This window comes from Musca domestica, unplaced genomic scaffold (assembly GCF_030504385.1).
Source record: "Musca domestica strain aabys unplaced genomic scaffold, Musca_domestica.polishedcontigs.V.1.1 63, whole genome shotgun sequence".
Classification (NCBI taxonomy): Eukaryota; Metazoa; Arthropoda; class Insecta; order Diptera; family Muscidae; genus Musca; species Musca domestica.
The window spans coordinates 1,985,997-2,007,589 of NW_026712370.1; the positions used below are offsets into that span (position 1 = coordinate 1,985,997).

Below are 21,593 nucleotides of genomic sequence, written 5' to 3' on the forward strand. Positions count from 1 at the left end.
TAGTGTGTACTTATGTGTACGGCAATTACTAAACGGTACTAAATTTCATACAATTTAAATATGGAGGAACGGATAGAGTTGGAATCCTGAAATATGAAATTAACATTGCTGGTGGAACATAGGATTGGGATGTATTTTTTCGAAATGTGTACTTATGTTCACGAAAAGTACTAAATGGTACTAAATGTGCTACAATTTCGATTTGTGTGAACCGATAGAGCTGGAATGCTGAAATTTTGGAAATAAGATTACTCTTGCATTGTAGGATTGAGGTATGTACAAAGTTTTTGAAATTCGTACTTATGTGTACTGAATGGCACTAAATTTGGTACAAATTGGAATCGAGGTGAACCGAGGTATGGAGGTACTATTGGGAATTTGGAGTAAAGGAATTTCGGGAAATTCGTACGTATTTAGTAGATTTAGTAGAATTTTTGACAAATAATTTCGTTGAATATTTTGATTTGCTACGATCCCAGTTAAAGGGAGTTTTATGTCACCTTTTTAATAACGAAAAAGACACATCTGATGACGCGCCTGGGATTAAAATTTTCGACCAAATAAAGCCATTTTGTATTAAGTTAAGTAATATTGCGCAAAACGCTATACAGGCTGAGATAAAAAAACTGCAACAAAGTCAAGCACCATAATTTAATTATACCCTACAACACTATGTGTTGGGGGTATTATAAGTTTGATTGGGCCAAAAATTATGTAACACCTCGAAATATGCGTTTCCCACATAGGAAAGTATATATTGATCTTCCTATCTCGCCGAGCTGAGTCGATCTAGCTATGTATGTCCGTCCGTCTGTACATGTTAATTTGTAATCACTCTACAGGTCGCAATTATGGCCCGATCTTCACAAAATTTAGAATGGAGGTGCGGGTAGGGCCAGAATAGAACCCTATTGCTTTTGGAGATGATCGCATAATATTTAGGGGTTGAAATGGACCAAATACTGAAAAAATGTCGGATTTTGCAATAGCTATACAGATCGCAATTTTAGACCAATTGACGCGGAATTTCGCATGTAGCTAGAGTTTAGGGCGGGGAAGAAGCCTACCAATTTGGGTGGTCATCGGATAATATTTAGCGGGTAAAATATATCATATATTTTGTGTTGAAAAAATTCAAAATTTTTCATTAAACCGCGAATATTTTAAATCCCGGCGAAATCACAAAGCCATGACATGTTTACTTCTGATCTTTACATTGATGTTAACATCCAACAAATCGGATATATGTGCGATATATATGTCTATCAAAGAAGATATGCTTGAAAGATCTCTTATATGTCGAGAACGGCTGAACTGATTTCGACAGTTCTCATTAATTTAGAATGGCCTCTTGGCAGCAAAGAAAAAACGTCTAAAAAAATCGCATAAAAATATCTCTCTAAAGATGAAAATATTGGTTTTGTAATATTTTCTCATATTTTTTCAATTTTGTCATATTTTTGGCATATTTTCATTTTGAATTAAACATTTGGTAATATTTCTACAGCTAGCAAAACTAAGTAGTTAGGATATCAGGATATCATATACAGATCGCATTTATGGTCCGATCCTTACGAAATTTTGCATGAAGATAAGATGAGGATCAGAATAGATGCCTACTCTTTTTGGAGATGATCGCCATATATTTAGGGGTTGGGACCAAAAAACTGCAAAATTTTCAGCAGGTCGTAATTATCGCCCGATCCTCACGCACATTTGAATGGGGGTTACCGCACATTGCAAAAGCCAAGCAGTTTCGGATGGCCATCCAAAAATATTCAATGTGTGAAATAGTTTGCCAAATTTTGTAGACAAAGTGACTTTTTTGGAGAATTCACAAATACAGGAAAGACGCACTTCTGACTATTTCGTTAACGCCGATTTCGTTGAAGAATATAGTCAAATGTCTGTATCTCATATAGATGCGTTTCAGTCAAAAACCAATAATAAATGTTAATCTTTTGCCACTTCTGAGAGATTATAAGTCTTTGGGAAATATTGGTTCCAGATCTAGAAAACCATTTACGTGCAACATCTACCAATAAATTGGAAATGAGCAAATTAGTTGAAAAAGTTGATATTATTCGAAAATTTGAGAACGAAACCTGCTGGTTTTCTTTTATTATTTGTCACAATATCTTGTGGAATTCTTTCGAGTATCTCGCCTATATAAACTGTATGGTTTATTATAGTGTTGTAGGGTATTCAACGGTCGGCCCCGCTCGACTGTAGCCTTTGCTTACTTGTTTTTTTTTTTTAAATTTTATTGAATAAAAGGAAAAAATGTCGGAAATAGCATCAAATTTTAGAATAAGTTTAGATTTGTTCGAATTGATCACCTTTGGCAAGAATTATGGCCTTCAAACGGCCAATGAAACCGTAACACGCTGCCCGGATGTTGCTCTGCGTTATTTTGGTCCATTCCCTGCTGAGCGCTTGCTTGAGGTGATCGATACTTTGGTAAATTTAGTGTCAACCTTCCTTTCCAAAATACTGCAGACACAATAGTCCAACCGGAGATTTTGGTGGCTATTGTGCGCTGGGAATGAAGCGAGGAACCTCATTTTGTAACCATTCTTCGGTGGCGCGTGCTGAGTGCGATGGTTATGAGTCCTGTTGGAATGTCCAAGGTCTGCGGCCAAAATGTTCCTCCAGAATATTTTCCCGATAATATTCGGCATTTATTCAGATGCCACGGTCGATTTATATGAGCGGAGAGCGACCATCGGCTGTTATGGCGGTCCACACCATAACCATGGCCAGCGCTTGAGTTCTGGTGGCCATTTGCAAGGTGCACATTTTCAGTTGACCTCTTTGGCAAGTAAACATGATCATTTTGTTTGTTTACAAACTGCTGGACAACGAATGTTTTCTCATCGGAGAAAACCAAATTCGGTTGTTCACCACTTTCGGCCAAGCGAAGCAACACTTTAGCTCATTTGAATCTATTTTATTTCTGTTGCAGTGTAAGTTCTTGCACTTTTTGGAATTTCAATGGCTTTACCCCGAGCTCATTTTTCACCAAAATGCTTTCACTGGAATAATTTTAACAGCTGTTGGACGATTGGCTTAGAAATGACAACAGTCTGAAGTTGATTGCAGTTTTTTTATCTCTCAATTGAAAATGCGAAGATTCCTAGGAATCTTAATCCGAACATTTAATAAAAAAGTGGAAGTGGAGAACGTTCCCTGAACGTTGATAAATGAATGTCAATATAATTCCTTAACTAGGTCTACTAAAACTTTTACAAAAGTATGGACGTGGTGTGTACTTACCGTCCTCAATGAATTCAAACTCAAGTCCAAATATTTCAGTGACTTCATTTCACGGAATGTGCCCGGTGGTATTGCGGTAATGCTATTACGGCTTAAATCCAAGGATTCCAAAGATGTAAGGACCTGGGCGTGGCTACTGTCAAAACGCTAAAATATCATATCATAAGTAAACTCTTTAAAATCGCTCATTTTATTTACAAACCTGTAACATATTGGATGACACATTCAGCGATTTTAAATGTTCAATGGCGGCCAGGGCAACCACAGGGAATTTTTGCATGAAATTCTCAGACAAATCCAGCTTTTGTAGCGTTGGCAAATCTTCAAAGACATCACTGTTTAGATTAACTATGCGATTGCCAGCCAATTTTATTTCACGTATCCGACGTAGACCATAAAATGAGCCACCAACTATGCCGCGTATTTCATTGTAACGAAGATCGATAATCTCCAATTCGGGTTGGGAAATGAACGAATTTTGAACCAGGAATGCTAACAGGAGAAAAATAATGTTAAAATAATAAGAATTGTAAAAGGTGGAGATTTTTATGTCATACTTATGTGGTTATATTTCAGGGACAAATGTCTCAGGGACATGGGACCATTTAGGGAATGTGATGGTACCAATGTCAGGCTATTACGATCCAAATAGAATTCCTGCAAAGAAAAATTAAAACAACTTTAATTACAAATTTTTATAATGTATTTATTAATTTTTTTATTAAAACTTTTTTTTTTAAATATATTATTGTTTTTATCTTGTATTTTCAGGTCCCCCCTAAAAATGGCACAGAAAAATCGCCCACTAAAACTCAGTTGATACCCAAACGTCGCTCATCTGAGGGAGATGGTCCTCATTTGCGCAAGAAGAAATAAGTAGATTTTATGACACTGGTGATAGGTATTTAAAATAAATGAAAAAAACTCAGCTTTAATTAAATCAGGGAACATCCAATGAATTTCTAAATAGAGATTTTACAAAACAACAAATATATATTTTGTGAAACATATTTATATAAAGAAATGCGATGCTTTAAACAGAAAACTATGCTTCCTAGTCAAAAAAAAAAAAAAAAAAAAAATAATAATAATAATAATAAAAATGCCATACAAATTTAAAGTAAATTATAACAACAAAAAATCTTATATCTGTGGTGAGTACGAGACTTCTCTTTTACAATTTGGAAAAACGTGACGTCCTCAAAAATATTGTTATTTATTATTAATTGAAATTATAACTTCATATTTTTCTCCGCTTTTTAAATATTTCAAATCTTTTAAATCCTAAATGATCGATGTACTTCTGAAAGTCAGTCGGTTTTCCCGACAGATGTATACTCTCAGCCAATGTTCAATTATTTAAATATATTTTGACTTGTGTTATGATTATTCAAATTATTGATCATCCATGGAATAGAGGATCGAAGACATGGGACAATATTTTCCATTTCGTCTCGGATCTAAATAAATATGATGTACAGGGTTGCCCATATTCGACGGACCCATGACTCTTTGGGCCCATTCCAATCGACGAGGCTTGTCCGCAGGCTACATTCTTTGCGTCAATTGAATTTTGTACGGGAACAAATGCACATCAATGCGAATAATCCGTTGTAAAGTGGACCGAGCCATGCCCAACTGCTGAGAACGGCGTTTTTGGGATGTTCTTGGGGACTTCTCAACACTGGCTCGTACGCAGCGATATTCTCGGCCGATCGCCTTGGTCGACTTTTATATGGCCTCTTCGGATTAGAAAGAGCCTAACCAGTCGAAAATTTTTCGTATAAACGCTTAATGGTGTTCTTAGAAGGAGCACTTCTCACATTTTTTTTTCACAATTGACTTCTTCTGTTGAATGTAAATTTCAACTATTTCAGAGCGCTAGCCCGGCGTGTATTGGTTCATGGTAAAAATCTGATTGGACTGACGCTTCAAACGCGGTATGTCATTAAGCGATGTGACATCTCTGTCAAAAGTTTGGCGTTGTCAGATGGGTCCGTCGAATATGGGCAACCCTGTATGAAATATGTGATAATTTTAAGAAAATATTAAAATGCTCGTGAGGTACGAGATGTAGTCGACCGAAGAAATTCATTTTTATACCCTCCACCATACATAGTATGGAGGTATATTAAGTTCGTTATTCCGTTTGTAACCTAACGATGTAGCCATGTCCGTCCGTCCGTACGTCTGTTGTAGTCACCCTACAGTCCAAACGAATTAAGATAGAAAGCAAATATTTACACAGGTCTGTCTTTTGTCTGCAGGCAGGTCAAGTTCGAAGATGGGCTATATCGGTCCCTGATATCGTATAGCCCCCATATAACGGGGGTCTATTGTCTGAAAATTTTTTCAACGAAATTGTCTGAAATTATACACAAGGAGTTCTTTGTGAGTACTTTACCCCCTGAAAAAGAATTGTCTATATAGTCCACGATATCGTATAGCCCCCATATAACGGTACTCCCGATATTCTGTATTTTGATGATTTCAGCCACATTTTTCAACGGAATTGTCTGAAATGCTACATATGGGGTTCCTTATGAGTACTTTACCTCCTGAAAGAGAATGGTCTATACAGGTCCACGATATCGTATAACCCTCATATAACGGTACCCCCCTATGATTTTAGCCACATTTTCCAACGGAATTGTCTGAAATTCTGCACAAAGAGTTTTTTGTGAGTACTTTACCACCAGAAATAGATTTGTCTACATAGGTCCAAACAATAGATATAACAAGATGTAAAGTATTGTAAAGTTCTGACAGACAAACGTATTGAAAATTGTGACCCTTTGTGGATGAGGTACCAGAAGGGGTTCGCAGATAAATATCATCTTCACAACATATCTTGTTTTAGCAAAAATGTTTGTACAGGGTTGTCCATATTCGACGGACCCATGGGCCCATTCCAATCGACGAGGCTTGTCCGCAGGCAACATTCTTTGCGTCAATTGAATTTTGTACGGGAACAAATGCAAATCAATGCGATTAATCCGTTGTAAAGTGGACCGAGCCATGCCCAACTGCTGAGAACGGCGTTTTTGGGATGTTCTTGGCGACCTCTCAACACTGGCTCGTACGCAGCGATATTCTCGGCCGATCGCCTTGGTCGACTTTTATATGGCCTCTTCGGATTAGAAAGAGCCTTACCAGTCGAAAATTTTTCGTATAAACGCTTAACGGTGTTCTTAGAAGGCGCACTTCTCAAATTTTTTAATGTTTTAAAAGCACGTTGAGTTTTCACAATTGACTTCTTCTGTTGAATGTAAATTTCAACTATTTCAGAGCGCTCGCCTGGCGTGTATTGGTTCATGGTAAAAATCTGCTTGGACTGACGCTCATTAAGCGATGTGACATCTCTGTCAAAAGTTATGGCGTTGCCAGATGGGTCCGTCGAATATGGACAACCCTGTATGTGAGAAATTTGAATAGAGTTGGGTTCTTGTTTCATTTTTTTTGAGCGTTTTGTTTTCCAAAATCTTGCACTATGTGGGGGAGGTACCAGAAGAAATGGTCCGATCTGTACCATCTTTATAACAGATTTTGTGTTGATAGAAATATGGTGATGTACCAAGTCTGAATGGAATCGCATGTTAATTTTTAGGAGCTTCACAGATATTCAAAATTGTGAACATTTGCGGGGGAGGTACCAGAAGAAGTGGACCGATATATTCCATCTTCACATCAGATCTTACGATAGTAAAAATAATTGGATGTGTGTAATTTGAAAACAATAGGACTCTGACATCACACTTTATAAGAGTTTTAATTATTCAAAATGTAGACCCTTTGTGTGGAAGGTACATGTTGGAGCCGACCGATATTGTCCATTTTCGCACCTGACGTAACACTGGTGCAAATATTAGGATTTGCAAAGTTGTATCAAATTCGGATAATCTTTTCTCTTTGTGTACGGTAAAATATTTTTTTTTTTGGATTTTTTGCGGGGTGGTGCCGAAGGAGTGGACCGCTATTATCTATCTCCGAACTCGATAAAAGTTTAATAATAATATTACGATGTACCAAGTTTGGACTCCCTTCGAGAGCTATCGTGCGCACCAGCCAGACAGACGGATGGACGAACGGACATCGCTAGATTGACTCTAAGTGTCCTGAAACGGATTTGGTCCAAAGAGACCTAGGGTCTAAAAACGTTATTTCGATGAGGCACGTTTTGGCCGTATCAAATGATATATACCCTCTTTGCCATATGGCTGGCTCAATGAAATCCTAAAAGAAAATTCCATACACAAGTACGTACATATGTACATGTAATGTAAACCATTCAACTTTTCATAGCCAAAAAAAAAAAAAAAACTAACCTTAGATAACACCAGAAAATGCAAATATTTTATATTAACAAATTTAAAAAAAAAAAAAAGCTCATACAAATTGATTTGTTTTCTTGTATTTCAACGAAACACTGCCAATAAAATTTGATTTAATTATGCCGACACAAAGCCAAGACAAAATTGGTGCGTGTGTGCAATTGTGATTAACTGTAGCCACAAACATCTCGAACCCCAAATCTGTTATTAAATCAATGAACCCAAAATCAATAGCAACAATGAACGCAAGCAGTTGCAACAACAAAATGTACAGCTGCCAACAGCTGTTCAACACGCGATAATAAATAATTTTGTTTTTCAGACACGAAATGCATTTGGTGTTAAATACAATACGAATGAAAAAGCTATGCCTTATACAGGTGTGTGGGTTTAATAGAGATACACACAAATGTTCACATACACAGGTAAATGTGTCTATGGGAGGCAATGGGGTCTTCTTTTGTCCACAGGAGATCTTGAGGTCTTATATTGTGTATAGAAGACCTTGAGGTCTTCTATTGCGTACAGGAGACATTGAAGTGCTCTTTAGTCTATAGAAGACCTTGAGGTCTGCTATATTCAATAGGGGACCTTGATTTCGCCTATTGTTTATAGGTGACATTGTGGTTTTCTATTGACTATAGGCGACCTTGTCGTCCTCTGCAGGGTGAGATAAAAAACTGCAACAAAGTCAAAAGCCATGATTTTTATTTTTTTTTTTAATTTTATTGAATGAAAGCAAACAATGTCGGAAATAAAATCAAATTTTAGAATTGTTCAAATTGGCCACCTTTGGCACGAATTTTGGCCTTCAAACGCCCAAACACGCTGCCCGAATGTTGCTCTGCGGTATTTTGGCCCATTCTCAGCGAAGCGCTTGCTTGAGGTGATCGACACTGGTATTTTTTAGTGCCAACCTTGCTTTCCAAAATACTCCAGACACAACAAACCAACGGATTGGTATCCGGAGATTTTGGTGGCCATTGTGCGCTGGAAATGATCCGAGGAGCCTCATTTTGTAACCATTCTTGGGTGACGCGTGCTGAGCGCGATGGTGCTGAGTACTGTGAGCTTGAGTTCAGATGGCCAACCGCAGGTGCACATTTTCAGCTGACCTCTTTGGCAAGTAAAAATGATCATTTTGTTTGTTTACAAACAGCTGGATAACGAATGTTTTCTCATCGGAGAAAGCCAAATTAGGCTGTTCACCACTTTCGGCCAAGTGAAGCAACTCTTTAGCTCTTTTGAGTCTATTTTTTCCTGTTGCGGTGTAAGTTCTTGCACTTTTTGGAATTTCAATGGCTTTACCCCGAGCTCATTTTTCAATATTGCCGAATGGAATATTGCGATATGTTCAGTTCACGAGCCATTGTTCGGCCACTGCGACGCGGGTTTCGATCAAGTCGCTTCTTTACTTCTCGGACGATTTCTGCTGATATTGCTGTTTTCTTCCGTTCATTCTTTGACGTCGGGCTACACTACCAGTATCACGGTAACGAGCGATGGTACGAGACACAAATGATTTATTCACATTTAAATGCTGGAGTGCTATATATAGAGCGATAGCCACTTGTGGTTTTCCAGCCAAATATAACTATCACGCTTGAATGCCATCACGAGTAATTTCTTTTTTGGAAAATTTACGCTTGCAAACAATATAATGAGCTGTCACTGGAATAATTTTAACAGCTGTCGGACGAGTGGCTTGGAAATGACAGCCGTCTGAAATGGGTTGCAGTTTTTTCATCTCACCCTGTATTACCAACATGCTCGTACGGCAACACTGGCTCTCAACACTAGCTCGTACGGCAGCGATATTCTCGGCCGATCGCCTTGGTCGACTTTTATATGGCCTCTTCGGATTAGAAAGAGCCTTACCAGTCGAAAATTTTTCGTATAAACGCTTAATGGTGTTCTTAGAAGGTGCACTTCTCACATTTTTTAATGTTTTAAGAGCACGTTGAGTTTTCACAATTAACTTCTTCTGTTGAATGTAAATTTCAACTATTTCAGAGCGCTCGCGTGGCGTGTATTGGTTCATGGTAAAAATCTGCTTGGACTGACGCTTCAAACGCGGTATGTCATTAAGCGATGTGACATCTCTGTCAAAAGTTATGGCGTTGCCAGATGGGTCCGTCGAATATGGACAACCCTGTAGTCTTCTATTGTCTATAGAAGACCTGTTTTCATTAGGAGACCTTGAAATCTTCTATTGCTCATAGGGTATCTGAGGTCTTTTATTGTCCATGGAAGATCTTGAGGACTTCTTTTGTCTAAAGAGGACTTTGAGGTCATATATTTGCTATAGAAGACCTTTACGTCTTCCATATTCAACAGACGACCTTGAGGTCTCCTTTTGCCTATAGACGACCTTGATGTCTGCTAGATGACCCTGAGGTCTTCTATTGTCTTTGGGGTCTTGACCTTGACCTTTGGGGTATTGACCTTGGGGTCTTCTTTTGCCTTTACATGACCTCGAGGTCTTTAACTGCCTTTAGAAGACCTGGGGGTCTTCTATTGTCTATAAAATTGCAAATCTCTACCCACTTATCTTTCAAAGTTTATAAACTTAAGTTTCAACCTCCTACCAATTTGACAATTAAGAGAAGAAATTTAAAGATTTGCAATATTAAGGTTACCTAGGTTATTGCAATTTAATTACAACAACAAGAATTGTTACAACAACAACGTAATAGATATTAGTTAAACAGAAACTGGTAAATTTCATGCAATTGTGTTGTTGTGTTTACTGTCTGCTTCAGAATAACTGGATTTTTTCTTTTGGCCATCGGCTATAGGTGTGTTGATGGTGGTCGATGGCTCCGTTTCGACGACGTCTAGCATGAAGCGGTCGATGAGATCGGTAATAAGACGAACAACAGTAAAATGAAATAAAAACACCTTCAAGTGGTTAAACAGAAACTCCAACGAATTGTTAATTTAATAATTCATTATGTGCTTCTAATGAGATACAGTGGGAGAAAAAGTGGATTATGAGAAATACAATTTTCAGAAAAAAAAATTGTAATGTTAGATTTTTGAGTATATTGCAGTTCAAAACTATAGGTAGAATCAAAGTCCTTTTCATCATCGTATTTCGTTTTTTCTATTCATAACAATTAGTTTTAGTTGGGTTTGTGTCCATTATCATATTTTCCTAAAGCTTTCTTAATCATCGATTTTTTTGCCTCTTAATTGCCAAAAATAACATTTTAATTTCTCTTCTAAAATTATTCGATTTGATCGTATGGTTTTTTATTATTTAATTGTAAATCACTGATTGCCATACTGACCTTCAATTCACCGCACCCTTTCAGCAGACCCTCCTCAATCGATTTGATTTTATTCGCTGATAAATCCAATAATTTCAAATTGTTCAATGGATGAAATTCGGCTGTTGAAAATATTGGATTTAAACTATCGCCCAATAAATTGTTGGCCAATCGCAGCACCGTCAATGTGTCCTTGATACCTTCAAATGCCTTTTCGGGTATACGGCGTATTAGATTGTAGGATAAATCCAATTCTTCAATGGGTAAATTTAAATTGCCAAAGTGCTGTAATAATAAAAAAGAAATTATAATTATTGTACGGTATTTAGATAAATAAATCTGTAAGATAAAATTTAAGAAATATTGATGGCATTTTTGCAACTCTTTAAATAAACAATTCAGACAAAATACGGGTAAATCAGGAATGCCGAAACTCACCCACTGAGTTTTACGAGATATCTTAAATAAAATAATAAAATTACCCAACTAAGATTCGTAAGATTTGTATGTACATCGTAATATGTCTGACACATCCCTTAAATGGTTATAACTTTAACAGCTACAGTGGGTTTATACGGTCAGCAATGTCTCCAATCGAAATTTAGAATTTCGACCTCAAATTTGTTTGGTAAAATTGTTTGGTGGTTCATTGAGATTAACAATGTCTGTGAGGCAGTCAGTTTGTCTGGAGTGCAAGCTTGGATACACTCAAAAAAGATTCCGATAAGGACTAGCTTTTAAGCTCGTCATTCCGTCTGCAATTTATCGAAATAATAATTTTAGACCCGGCAAAGTATAGAGTTATCTATATATGTTCACGATATCGTATAGCCCCCATATAACGGTACCCCCCGATATTCGGTATTTTAATGATTTTAGCCACACTTTTCAATGTAATCGTCCGGAATTCTACACAAGGAGTTCTTTGTGAGTACTTCACCCAATGAAAGAGAATTGTGAGATGAAAAAACTGCAACCGGCTTCATACTGCTGTCATTTCTAAGCCACTCATCCGACAGCTGTTAAAATTATTCCAGTGACAGCTCACTAAATTGTTTACAAGCGTACAAAAGCATTTTTGTGAGAATCCAGAAAAAAAAATTATTCGTGATGGAACTCAAGCGTGATTGTGTGATTCCTATATATTTGGCTGGAAAACCACAAATGGCTATCGTTAGTGCACTCCAGCTTTTAAATGTGAATAAATCTTTTGTGCCTCGTACCAACGCTCGTTATCGTGATACTGGTAGCGTAGCTTTACGTCAAGAAAGGGGACGGAAGAAAAAAGTAACATCAACAGAAATGGCTCGAAATGAAGCGACTTGATCGAAACCTATGTCGTAGTGGTCGAAAAATGACGCGTAAGCTAATCATATCGCAATATTCCATTCTGCATATATTGAAAAATGAGCCATTTAAATTCCAAAAAGTTCAAGAATTTACACAGCAACAGAAAGAAAATAGACTCAAAAGAGCTTACGAGTTGCTTCGCTTTGCCGAAAGTGGTGAACTGCCGAATTTGGTTTTATCCGATGAGAAACATTCGTTGTCCAGCAGTTTGTAAACAAACAAAATGATCGTGTTTACTTGCCAAAAAAGTCAGCTGAAAATGTGCACCTTCGGTTGGCCACCAGAACTCAAGCGACGGCCATGGTGATGGTGTGAGCCGCCATAACAGCTGATGGTCGCTTTCCGCCCGTATTAATCGATCGTGGCATAAGAATAAATACCAAATATTAATGTGAAAATATTCTGGAGGGTGTATTAAAGCCTTGGGCATGCACACATTTTGGCCGCAGACTTTGGACATTCAGGGACAGATAGGGCTCAGCACCATCGCACTCAGCACGTGCCACCCAACAATGGTTACAAAATGAGGTTCTTCGCTTCATTTCCAATAGCCACCAGAATCTCCCGATTCCAATCCGTTGGACTATTGTGTCTGGAGTATTTTGGAAAGCAAGATTGGCACGGAAAAATAGCAAAGATTCGATCACCTCAAGCAAGCGCTTCGCCGGGAATGTGCGGTTTCATTGGCCGTTTGAAGGCTATAAGGCCAAGATGGGAGGGTCCGACTTTATGATACCCTACACCACTTTGCTAATTTAGTAGAGCTCCGCATAAAAATTAAAAGACATGTATTGCCCATTTGGTGCAAAATTAATTTGAAATCCGATAAAGATATATATGGGAGCTATATCCAAATCTGAACCGATCTCGATAAAATTTGGCAAAGGTATTTCTGAGCTGTTTTTGATATATTTCCCCAAATATTGTTGTTACGGAGGGCATATTACGGCTGTGGGTAACAAATACAACAAATCGGATGAACAGTATACATGGGAGTTATAGTAATGTCTGAACCGATCTTCACCAAATTTGACATACTACCTTCTAGACTAAATTCGATCCTAGGTGCCAAATTCCATTTGGACAAATATTAGACGTTTGGTGCACAATATAAGGTAAATCGAACGAAGTTATATATGGGAGTTATATCCAAATCTGAACCGATCTCGATAAAATTTGGCACATGTATTTCTGGGAGTTATTTTATATATTTCCCCAAATATTGTTGCAACGGAGTGCATATTACGGCTGTGAAGGACAAAAATAACAAATCGGATGAACAATGTATATGGGAGCTATAGCTATATCTTAACCGATTTCGATCAAATTTGGCACACTTATTTTTAGGTCCAATCTGATCGTACGTGCAAAATTCCATACTATTCGGGCTGATATTACACGTTTGGTGCACAATAAAAGGCAAATCGGACAAAGATATATATGGGAGCTATATCTAAATTTTGACCGATTATCTCCAATTTCAATAGGGTTCGTCCTTGGGCTAAACAAATGATTTGTGCAAAATTTCATCTGGATAGGGCAATAAATGCGAACTGTACTTTGTTTACAAAAATACATGGACAGACGGACGGACGGACGGACATGCATAAATCGACTCAGAATTTGATTCTATGCAGATCATCAAAAGGAACTATGGGTCTATCTCGTTTCCTTTTGCCTGTTACAAACAAATGCACAAAGACATAATACCCTGACCACCTTGTGGTGTAGGGTATAAAAACATTTCGCTCGGTAATAGAGAGTAAAATGAAGTTAAGCCGATGGGGGAATACCCCAGACATAAGCAATCAATTAATTAGTCAAAGAAATGTAATTTCATTTTTTTCGATAATTTAATTGAACATTTCTCTGCATTGTCATTGAAGCCTTCGAATGCATGTTTCTTGCGTCTTAAGTCTTTTGTTTCCTAAAGCGATTACAAAGAAAGTTGATTATCTTTGGCACATAACAACAACAACAAAAATCATATTCTCTTAATTACTTAAGAGATTAATAAAATTACTTAAGATTGATCCGGCATTGGCATACATTCCGATAAACCACAACAATTATAAACATACATATGTATCTGCAGACCCACGAGTATCTCCATCTGTTCGGATGTGGGTAGGCAGCAAGCGCACACTTGTTAAGTGTGTTAATATTCTTGGCTATTTTTTTTTGTATAACATATCTGAGTTAATTTCTTTAAAAACTTTTCACTTTCATGTGAGCAGCTACAAGAGAGGTGAGTGTGAGTGTTTGTTTGCTGCCGCTGTTCAGATCGAAGTGAAAGTGTTGCCTGGTAAGAAAACTTACTTTCATTCATATTTTGTTGGGTTTTTTTTCTGCTTAATGTTGTTGTCTTCTTTATTTCACGTTTTCTTCTCTTCTACATTTCAGTGATCATTTTAAGCATCAACACAACTTTTTTTTATCAAAAAAACAAATCTTTAACTTTAAAGTACTTGTTTTGTTTACTCTTTTTTTCTTCATTTTTTTTTTGTTTTTTTGTGAAGACCCATTGAATTTTGTGCGCATCACTGAAACTCTGACTTGGACCTGATATCATTTGGTTGGGCTCAGAGATGAAAAAAACAAATACTGAGTGACGTGTGTGACTAAGCTTTTAACTTCAAGTAAAAGTTTATTGCTTTGAGGTACATATCTTCTTTGGTTGGTTTGAATATTCAGCTGTAAGCAGCTCCAGTATTCGGAGGCTATTATCTTCATTTCGTGTCTACTGACAATTTATAACTTAATTAATTTAGATTTTGTTTCACTTTTAATTTCTTTAAAACACCTATAACCACCAAACCAGTGACAATGCCAAGGGAAAAATTACTGCTTTATTTCATTATTTTTTGTTGTGTTTATTAACCCAACATTGTGTTTCTATTTTGAAATAATCTCCCAAAGATCTTTGAGATTTTTTTTTTGGTTTTAATGCTACCTTTTTTTTTTGTTTTGATTTTAATTAAATTAAATTTGTAATGCACACCGACTGCAACAATGATTGTCAGCCAGCATGGCCACGTTGGTTGAGGTCGATAGGTTCGGTTTTTTTATTGCTTTTTGGTGTCTCTCGGTGGTGTTAGCTGTTGGTGCTATTTTAAATAACCTTGACTTTATTTGAAGTTTGCCAGCGTATGGCTGTGCATTGTTAATGTTTCCATCTGTGAATGGCAATTGTTGCCAGTCAATGGAAACAAAACTCCTCAAAACATGACAGCAAACAATATGGTGTCTTATGGAGTCTTTGTTTTTTTTTAATAGGTCCCTATTAATCTAATAGGATTCGTGATTAGAAACTTAATTTGGAGTATGTGAAAAAATCGTATATATGCAGTATGAAATATGTTCACAGGACATTGGAATGAATAAGCACAGAAATATATGAGGGGGGTATGCAAAACAAGGAATTTTATACCAGAGTCAATATACAGCGTCACGTTTCCTAGCCATTTTATTAAAACGCCCGTCCTATTGAATCGACCTTGGACGGCGTTTTTATGCCCTACACCCCATAATGGTAAGGGTATAATGTCTTTATGCATTTTTTTGTGACATGGAGAATGAACTGAGATGGACCCATAGCTATTTTTGAGGATCTTCATAGGATCACGTTCTGAGTTGATTTATGCATGTCAGTCCCACTGTCCGTGTGTCCATGTATTTTTGTGAACAATATTCAGAACAAGGACGAACCCTATTGAAATTGGTAAGAATCGGTTCAAATTTAGATATAGCTCCCATACAGGGCTGCCCATATTCGACGCACCCATGTTTTTTTCGATGACTCTTTGGGCCCATTCCAATCGACGAGGCTTGTCCGCAGGCAACATTCTTTGCGTCAATTGAATTTTGTACGGGAACAAATGCAAATCAATGCGAATAATCCGTTGTAAAGTGGACCGAGCCATGTCCAACTGCTGAGAACGGCGTTTTTGGGATGTTCTTGGGGACCTCTCAACACTGGCTCGTACGGCAGCGATATTCTCGGTCGATCGCCTTGGTCGACTTTTATATGGCCTCTTCGGATTAGAAAGAGCCTTGCCAGTCGAAAAATTTTCGTATAAACGCTTAATGGTGTTCTTAGAAGGCGCACTTCTCACATTTTTTGTTGTTTTAAAAGCACGTTGAGTTTCCACAATTTACTTCTTCTGTTGAATGTAAATTTCAACTGTTTCAGAGCGCTCGCGTGGCGTGTATTGGTTCATGGTAAAAATCTGCTTGGACTGACGCTTCAAACGCGGTATGTCATTAAGCGATCTGACATCTCTGTCAAAAGTTATGACGTTGCCAGATGGGTCCGTCGAATATGGGCAACCCTGTATGATCTGAATTTTGGCACATCCGACCGAATACAATCTAGAAACAAGTACATCAAATTTGGTGAAAATCGGTTCAGATATAGCTGTAGCTCTCATATATATGTTTCATCCGATTTGGTGTTAAGGCGTTCACATGCGTAATATGCCCTCCACAACAAGGATATTTGATACCGGTCATCAGATACAGCTCGAAATTACCTCCAGCTCTATACAGATTTTTATATACCTTGGATATAAATCTTCATCCTATCCATTACGTTTATTGCTCATCAGCATAAATTGAATAGATTTTTTCACAGTGTAAAGCTGGGTGAGATAAAAAACTGCAACCAACTTCATACTGCTGTCCCTTCTAAGCTACTCGACCGACAGCTGTTAAAATTATTCCAGTGACAGCTCGTTATATTGTTTACAAGCGTACAAAAGCATTTTGTTGAGAATTTTCCAGAAAAGAACTTATTCTTGGTGGACTTCAAGTGTGATAGTGAGATTTCTTTATATTTGGCTGGAAAACCATAAGTGGCTATCGTTAGGGCACTCCAGTATGTAAATGCGAATAAAGCTTTTGTGTCTCGTACCATCGCTCTTCACCGTAATACTGGTAGCGTAGCCTGACGTCAAGGAAGTGGACGGAAGAAAACAGCAACATCAGCAGATATGGTTCGAAAAGTAAAGAAGCGACATGATCGAAATCCGCGTCGCAGTGGCCCAAAAATGTCTCGTTAGCTGAACATATCGCAATATTCCATTCGACAAATACTGAAAAATGAGCTCGGGGTAAAGCCCTTGAAATTCCAAAAAGTGCAAGAACTTACACCGCAACAGAAAGAAAATAGACTCAAAAGAGGTAAAGAGTTGCCTTGATTGGCCGAAAGTGGTGAACTGCCGAATTTGGTTTTCTCCGACGAGAAAACATTTGTTTTCCAGCAGTTTGTAAACAAACGAAATGAAGACGTGTTTACTTGCCAAAGAGGTCAGCTGAAAATTTGCAACTTTCGTTGGCCACCAGAACTCAAGTGCCGGTCATGGTTATGGTATGGGCCGCCATAACAGCTGATGGTCGCTTTTCGCTCGTATTATTCGACCGTGGCATAAGAATAAATGCCGAATATTATCGCGAAAATATTCTGGAGGGTGTATTAAAGCCTTAGGCACATTTTGGCCGCAGACCTTGGACATTCCAGCAGGACTCAGCACCATCGCACACAGCATGCGCCAACCAAGAATTGTTACAAAATGAGGTTCCTCGTCATTCATTTTCAGAGCACAATGGCCACCAAAATCTCCGGATAACAATCCATTGGACTATTGCGTCTGTAGTATTTTGGAAAGCAAGATTGGCACTAAGAAATACCAAAGTGTCGATCACCTTAAGCAAGCGCTTCGCAGGGCATTGGCCTCAAAGTAATATACATGATCAGCTTAAATTCGAAGTAGATTTTACCATTTCTGTCTGTTGAAATCACGAAAGAACTCGGAAATGGGAGTTTCGGAAAATGAATTTAAGAGTTTTCCGGAATAGCCCGTTTGGCTGTAACTCAGGTTTACCCTTTTTGGAAGTTATAAAAAGTTCAGCATAGCAGAACAAAATTAAATTTTGATTTAGTTTAAGACTAGTTTTTTGTTAGAAAAAAAATGCATCATTATAATTTAAATAACCCTTATCATCGAGCAGTCAGTCCATTGTTGAAGTCGTTAAGTACAACCTAAAGATTGGCCTGGTAAACGAGAAAAAATAGTGTTGTCGCAGTGGGACATATTAGACAGCATAGCTACGGGGTAGTTCAGGTTATTCAATTTTATTTGGGTGCACCCAAACCTTACTACTAGCTAAGATTAAATATCGACTGATCCTGGTTTGGATTTTTAAGCTCTGAAAGAGCAAAATATGGCTTTATTGACTGAGACCTAAAAAATTCTGTTAAAATGTCATCATGGCGGAAACTAATATTATTATACCCTCCACCATGGTATGGAGGGTATATTAAGTTTGTCATTCCGTTTGTAACACCTCGAAATATACATTTTAGACCCCACAAAGTATATATATATATATATTCATGATCAGCATAAAACTCTATGTCGATTTATCAATGTCCGTCCGTCTATCCGCCTGTCCGTCTGTGGAAATCACTCTAGCTTCCGAACGAAATGAAAATGGGCCATGTAGGTCCACGTCTTCGTATAGCCCCCATATAACGGTACCTCCCGATATTCGGTATTTTGATTATTTTAGCGACATTATTTACCGGAATTATTTCAGTTTTAGTATTTGAAGTATTTGACGTTTTTAATAGATACTACAGCATAAAACAGAAAATGGGCCATGTAGGTTCACGTCTTCGTATAGCTCCCATGTAACGGTAGCCCCCGATATTCGGTATTTTGATCATTTTAACGACATTATTTACCGGAATTATTTCAGTTTTAGTATTTGAAGTTCGTAATGAATACTACATCCTAAGACAAAAAATGAGCCATGTAGGTCCACGTCTTCGTATATCCCCCATATAACGGTACCTCCCGATATTCGGTATTTTGATGATTTTAGCGGCATTATTTACCGGAATTGTTTCACATTTTGCAATTGAAGTTCATAATGGATGCTACAGCCTATCACAGAAAGTTGTTTGTTCAGGTCCACGTCTTCGTGTAGCCCCCATATAACGGTACCTCCCGAAAATCGGTATTTTGATGATTTTAGCGGCATTATTTACCGGAATTGTTTCAAATTTCGCATTTGAAGTTCGTGAAGTTCGATATTACAGCCTATGACAGAAAATTACCTGTGCATTGTAAACAGATTTTATTTTCAAGTTTCGCATTCAATATTGCAATAGCTTGTGACAAAAGTTGCCTATGCAGGTCCACAACGTCGTATAGACTCTAATATACGGCTACATTAGGTATTTTCAAGATTTTAACAGATTTTTAAGGGATTTTATTTTTTTTTTTTGAAAATTGTTAAATTTGTACCAAATGGTGGAGGGTATTCAAAGTTCGGCCCGGCCGAACTTACAGCTTTTTTACTTGTTTTTGTATTCTTTGAAGTCCATGTATTTTATACTAATAATCATATATACATAAGTTTTCTGTTGGAAAATCCCTTACCTGTGCCGGTAAAATTTGTTGGCCACTGTAACGTTGGGAATACGATACAATGGGAGCACCGTACGGCAGCTGAGGAGCTTCACCATGAAATACCGCACGATCACAATCCATGGCCACAGCGCCAAGTTGTCCCGTTGAACCGAAGGCAACAACATTGCATCTGTAAAACAAAAACAAAAATCAAACAAACAATAGTAAGGAAAACATAAAACAAATAAAAAATCAATAAAAACAACAAACGATGAAAAAAAAAAAAACATCCAAGTCATTGAAGAAGAAAAAAAGCTCAATAGAAAAACCAGTGGAAAACATCAACAACAGATCGATTGAAAATCAATCTGCCATAGGCGGAAATTGTTTTTCGGTTATAAAGTTAGTGTTGTTGTTGTTGTGTTAGTGGTGGTTTTCATTCATACGCGTTGGATTTTCTATTAGTGTCGTGTGTTTGTTGTCGTTGTTTTAGAATTTTTATTGAAATTCTTTGGAGCTTTTTATGGCCGAGTTATTAGCATAGTTGATTTTTCTCTGTCGCCGCGTTGGGTTCATGTGATGCTGGTTTGGTGCGTTGCTTCTTAGATGACAGTTAGTTTTGTGGCGTTGCGTTTGTTAGTGTTTCTTTTCACGTCTGTCTTGTTGTCTTTGTTTGAAAATTGTTATTTTTCTTTTTTTTTTACACACCTGCAGGGTAAACGCAAAGCTGGACTCAATTCTACACATGGTCGCCAGGCTTTGATTTGTGACAAATAGAGTAGCAACAACAAGAATATGCTCATGTGTCGTATTCGCTGTGTGTGTCGTTGGTGCGGGAACATCTGCGAAAGAAACCAAAAGAAAGAGAGATGGAATTTATTATTAGTTGTTCTTATTGTTATTTATTATTACTATTGTGAACAAAATTATAAATTTTTATTTTCAACAAATCTAGGAAAATAACTGTAACCTGTTTGTTGATGAAATAATGGTTACATAAATTTAGCCCAAAGAATAGGAGCGATAAATCAGTTCTAAAAATATCTTAAACCATAAAAGAGAGGAGAGACAAGTTGGCTTCAGTAGAACATTTGAGTTTCTAAAGGTATTCTATGGATCTTTTAAAATACTTCTAAACGATAAGACTCTCTATAGCACTTTTACAATGAAAAACTTCTAAAAGTCGTCTACAGACAGGAGGCCATATACAATCATTTTCTAGTCTTCTTAGGGCCAACCATTCAGTTGACTTTTCATAAATTTTGTAAATAATAAAGGCCTACTTATTACACTAAAGTCCTCATAAGAGTCTTCTATTCACAGTATAATTTTAAAAACTATTCGACAGAGAAAATACCTTTTAAAAATTTTCCAAACTGTGTAGTCCTTTTAAAAACGCCATTTAAGGGAAAATATTTTCAAATGTAGAAGACGACTTTTAAAATTTCTTCAAATTGAAGAAAATCATTTAATTATATTCTACACAGAGAAAAGTATTTGATGACATCTTATACAGATCAGATCTTTTGAATGACTCTTATACTATAAAGACCCTGTAAATGTCTTCTATTGTAAGCAAATATTGTGAAGGTTTTCTACAAGAAGAAAACCTCGAAAAGGTCTTCTACACGCAGAAGACCCCGAAAAGGTTCTCTATACGAAGAAGGCCTCGAAAAAGATCTCTATATGAAGAAGACTTCAAAAATCTCATATATACGAAAAAGACCTCGAAAAGGAAGAAGATCTTGAAAAGGTCCTCTATAGGAAGAAGACCACGAAAAGGTCCTCTATGCGAAGAATACCTCGAAAAGGTCCTCTATACGAAGAAGATTTCGAAAAAGGTCCTTTATACGAGGAAACCTCGAAAAGGTCCTCTATACGAAGATGGCCTTGAAAAGGTCCTCTATAGGAAGAAGATCTCGAAAAGGTATTCTATGCAAGAAGGCCTC

The 21,593-nt window shown here is 37.3% G+C and overlaps 2 protein-coding genes across 3 annotated transcripts in view; one reads left to right on the top strand and one right to left on the bottom strand.

The window, feature by feature from the left end:
* The window catches only part of LOC101889732 (prostatic acid phosphatase), a 33,061-nt gene extending 28,808 nt beyond the window's left edge, over window positions 1–4,253 (top strand). The window contains exon 7 of one of the 2 annotated variants that reach the window (XM_059129570.1): window positions 4,048–4,253. In XM_059129570.1, coding sequence (XP_058985553.1) covers window positions 4,048–4,152 — 105 coding nt within the window. In that variant the 3' untranslated portion in view covers window positions 4,153–4,253. The remainder of the gene's footprint in view (window positions 1–4,047) is intronic. The other variant, XM_059129572.1, reaches the window with a different exon arrangement.
* The window catches only part of LOC101887818 (protein artichoke), a 64,326-nt gene that overhangs the window by 4,968 nt on the left and 37,765 nt on the right, over window positions 1–21,593 (bottom strand). The window contains exons 3-8 of the mRNA XM_059129569.1: window positions 20,353–20,486; window positions 19,675–19,834; window positions 10,901–11,164; window positions 3,834–3,933; window positions 3,479–3,768; window positions 3,277–3,423 (exon numbers count right to left, since the gene is read on the bottom strand). Of these exons, the coding sequence (XP_058985552.1) occupies window positions 3,277–3,423; window positions 3,479–3,768; window positions 3,834–3,933; window positions 10,901–11,164; window positions 19,675–19,834; window positions 20,353–20,486 (1,095 nt within the window). The remainder of the gene's footprint in view (window positions 1–3,276; window positions 3,424–3,478; window positions 3,769–3,833; window positions 3,934–10,900; window positions 11,165–19,674; window positions 19,835–20,352; window positions 20,487–21,593) is intronic.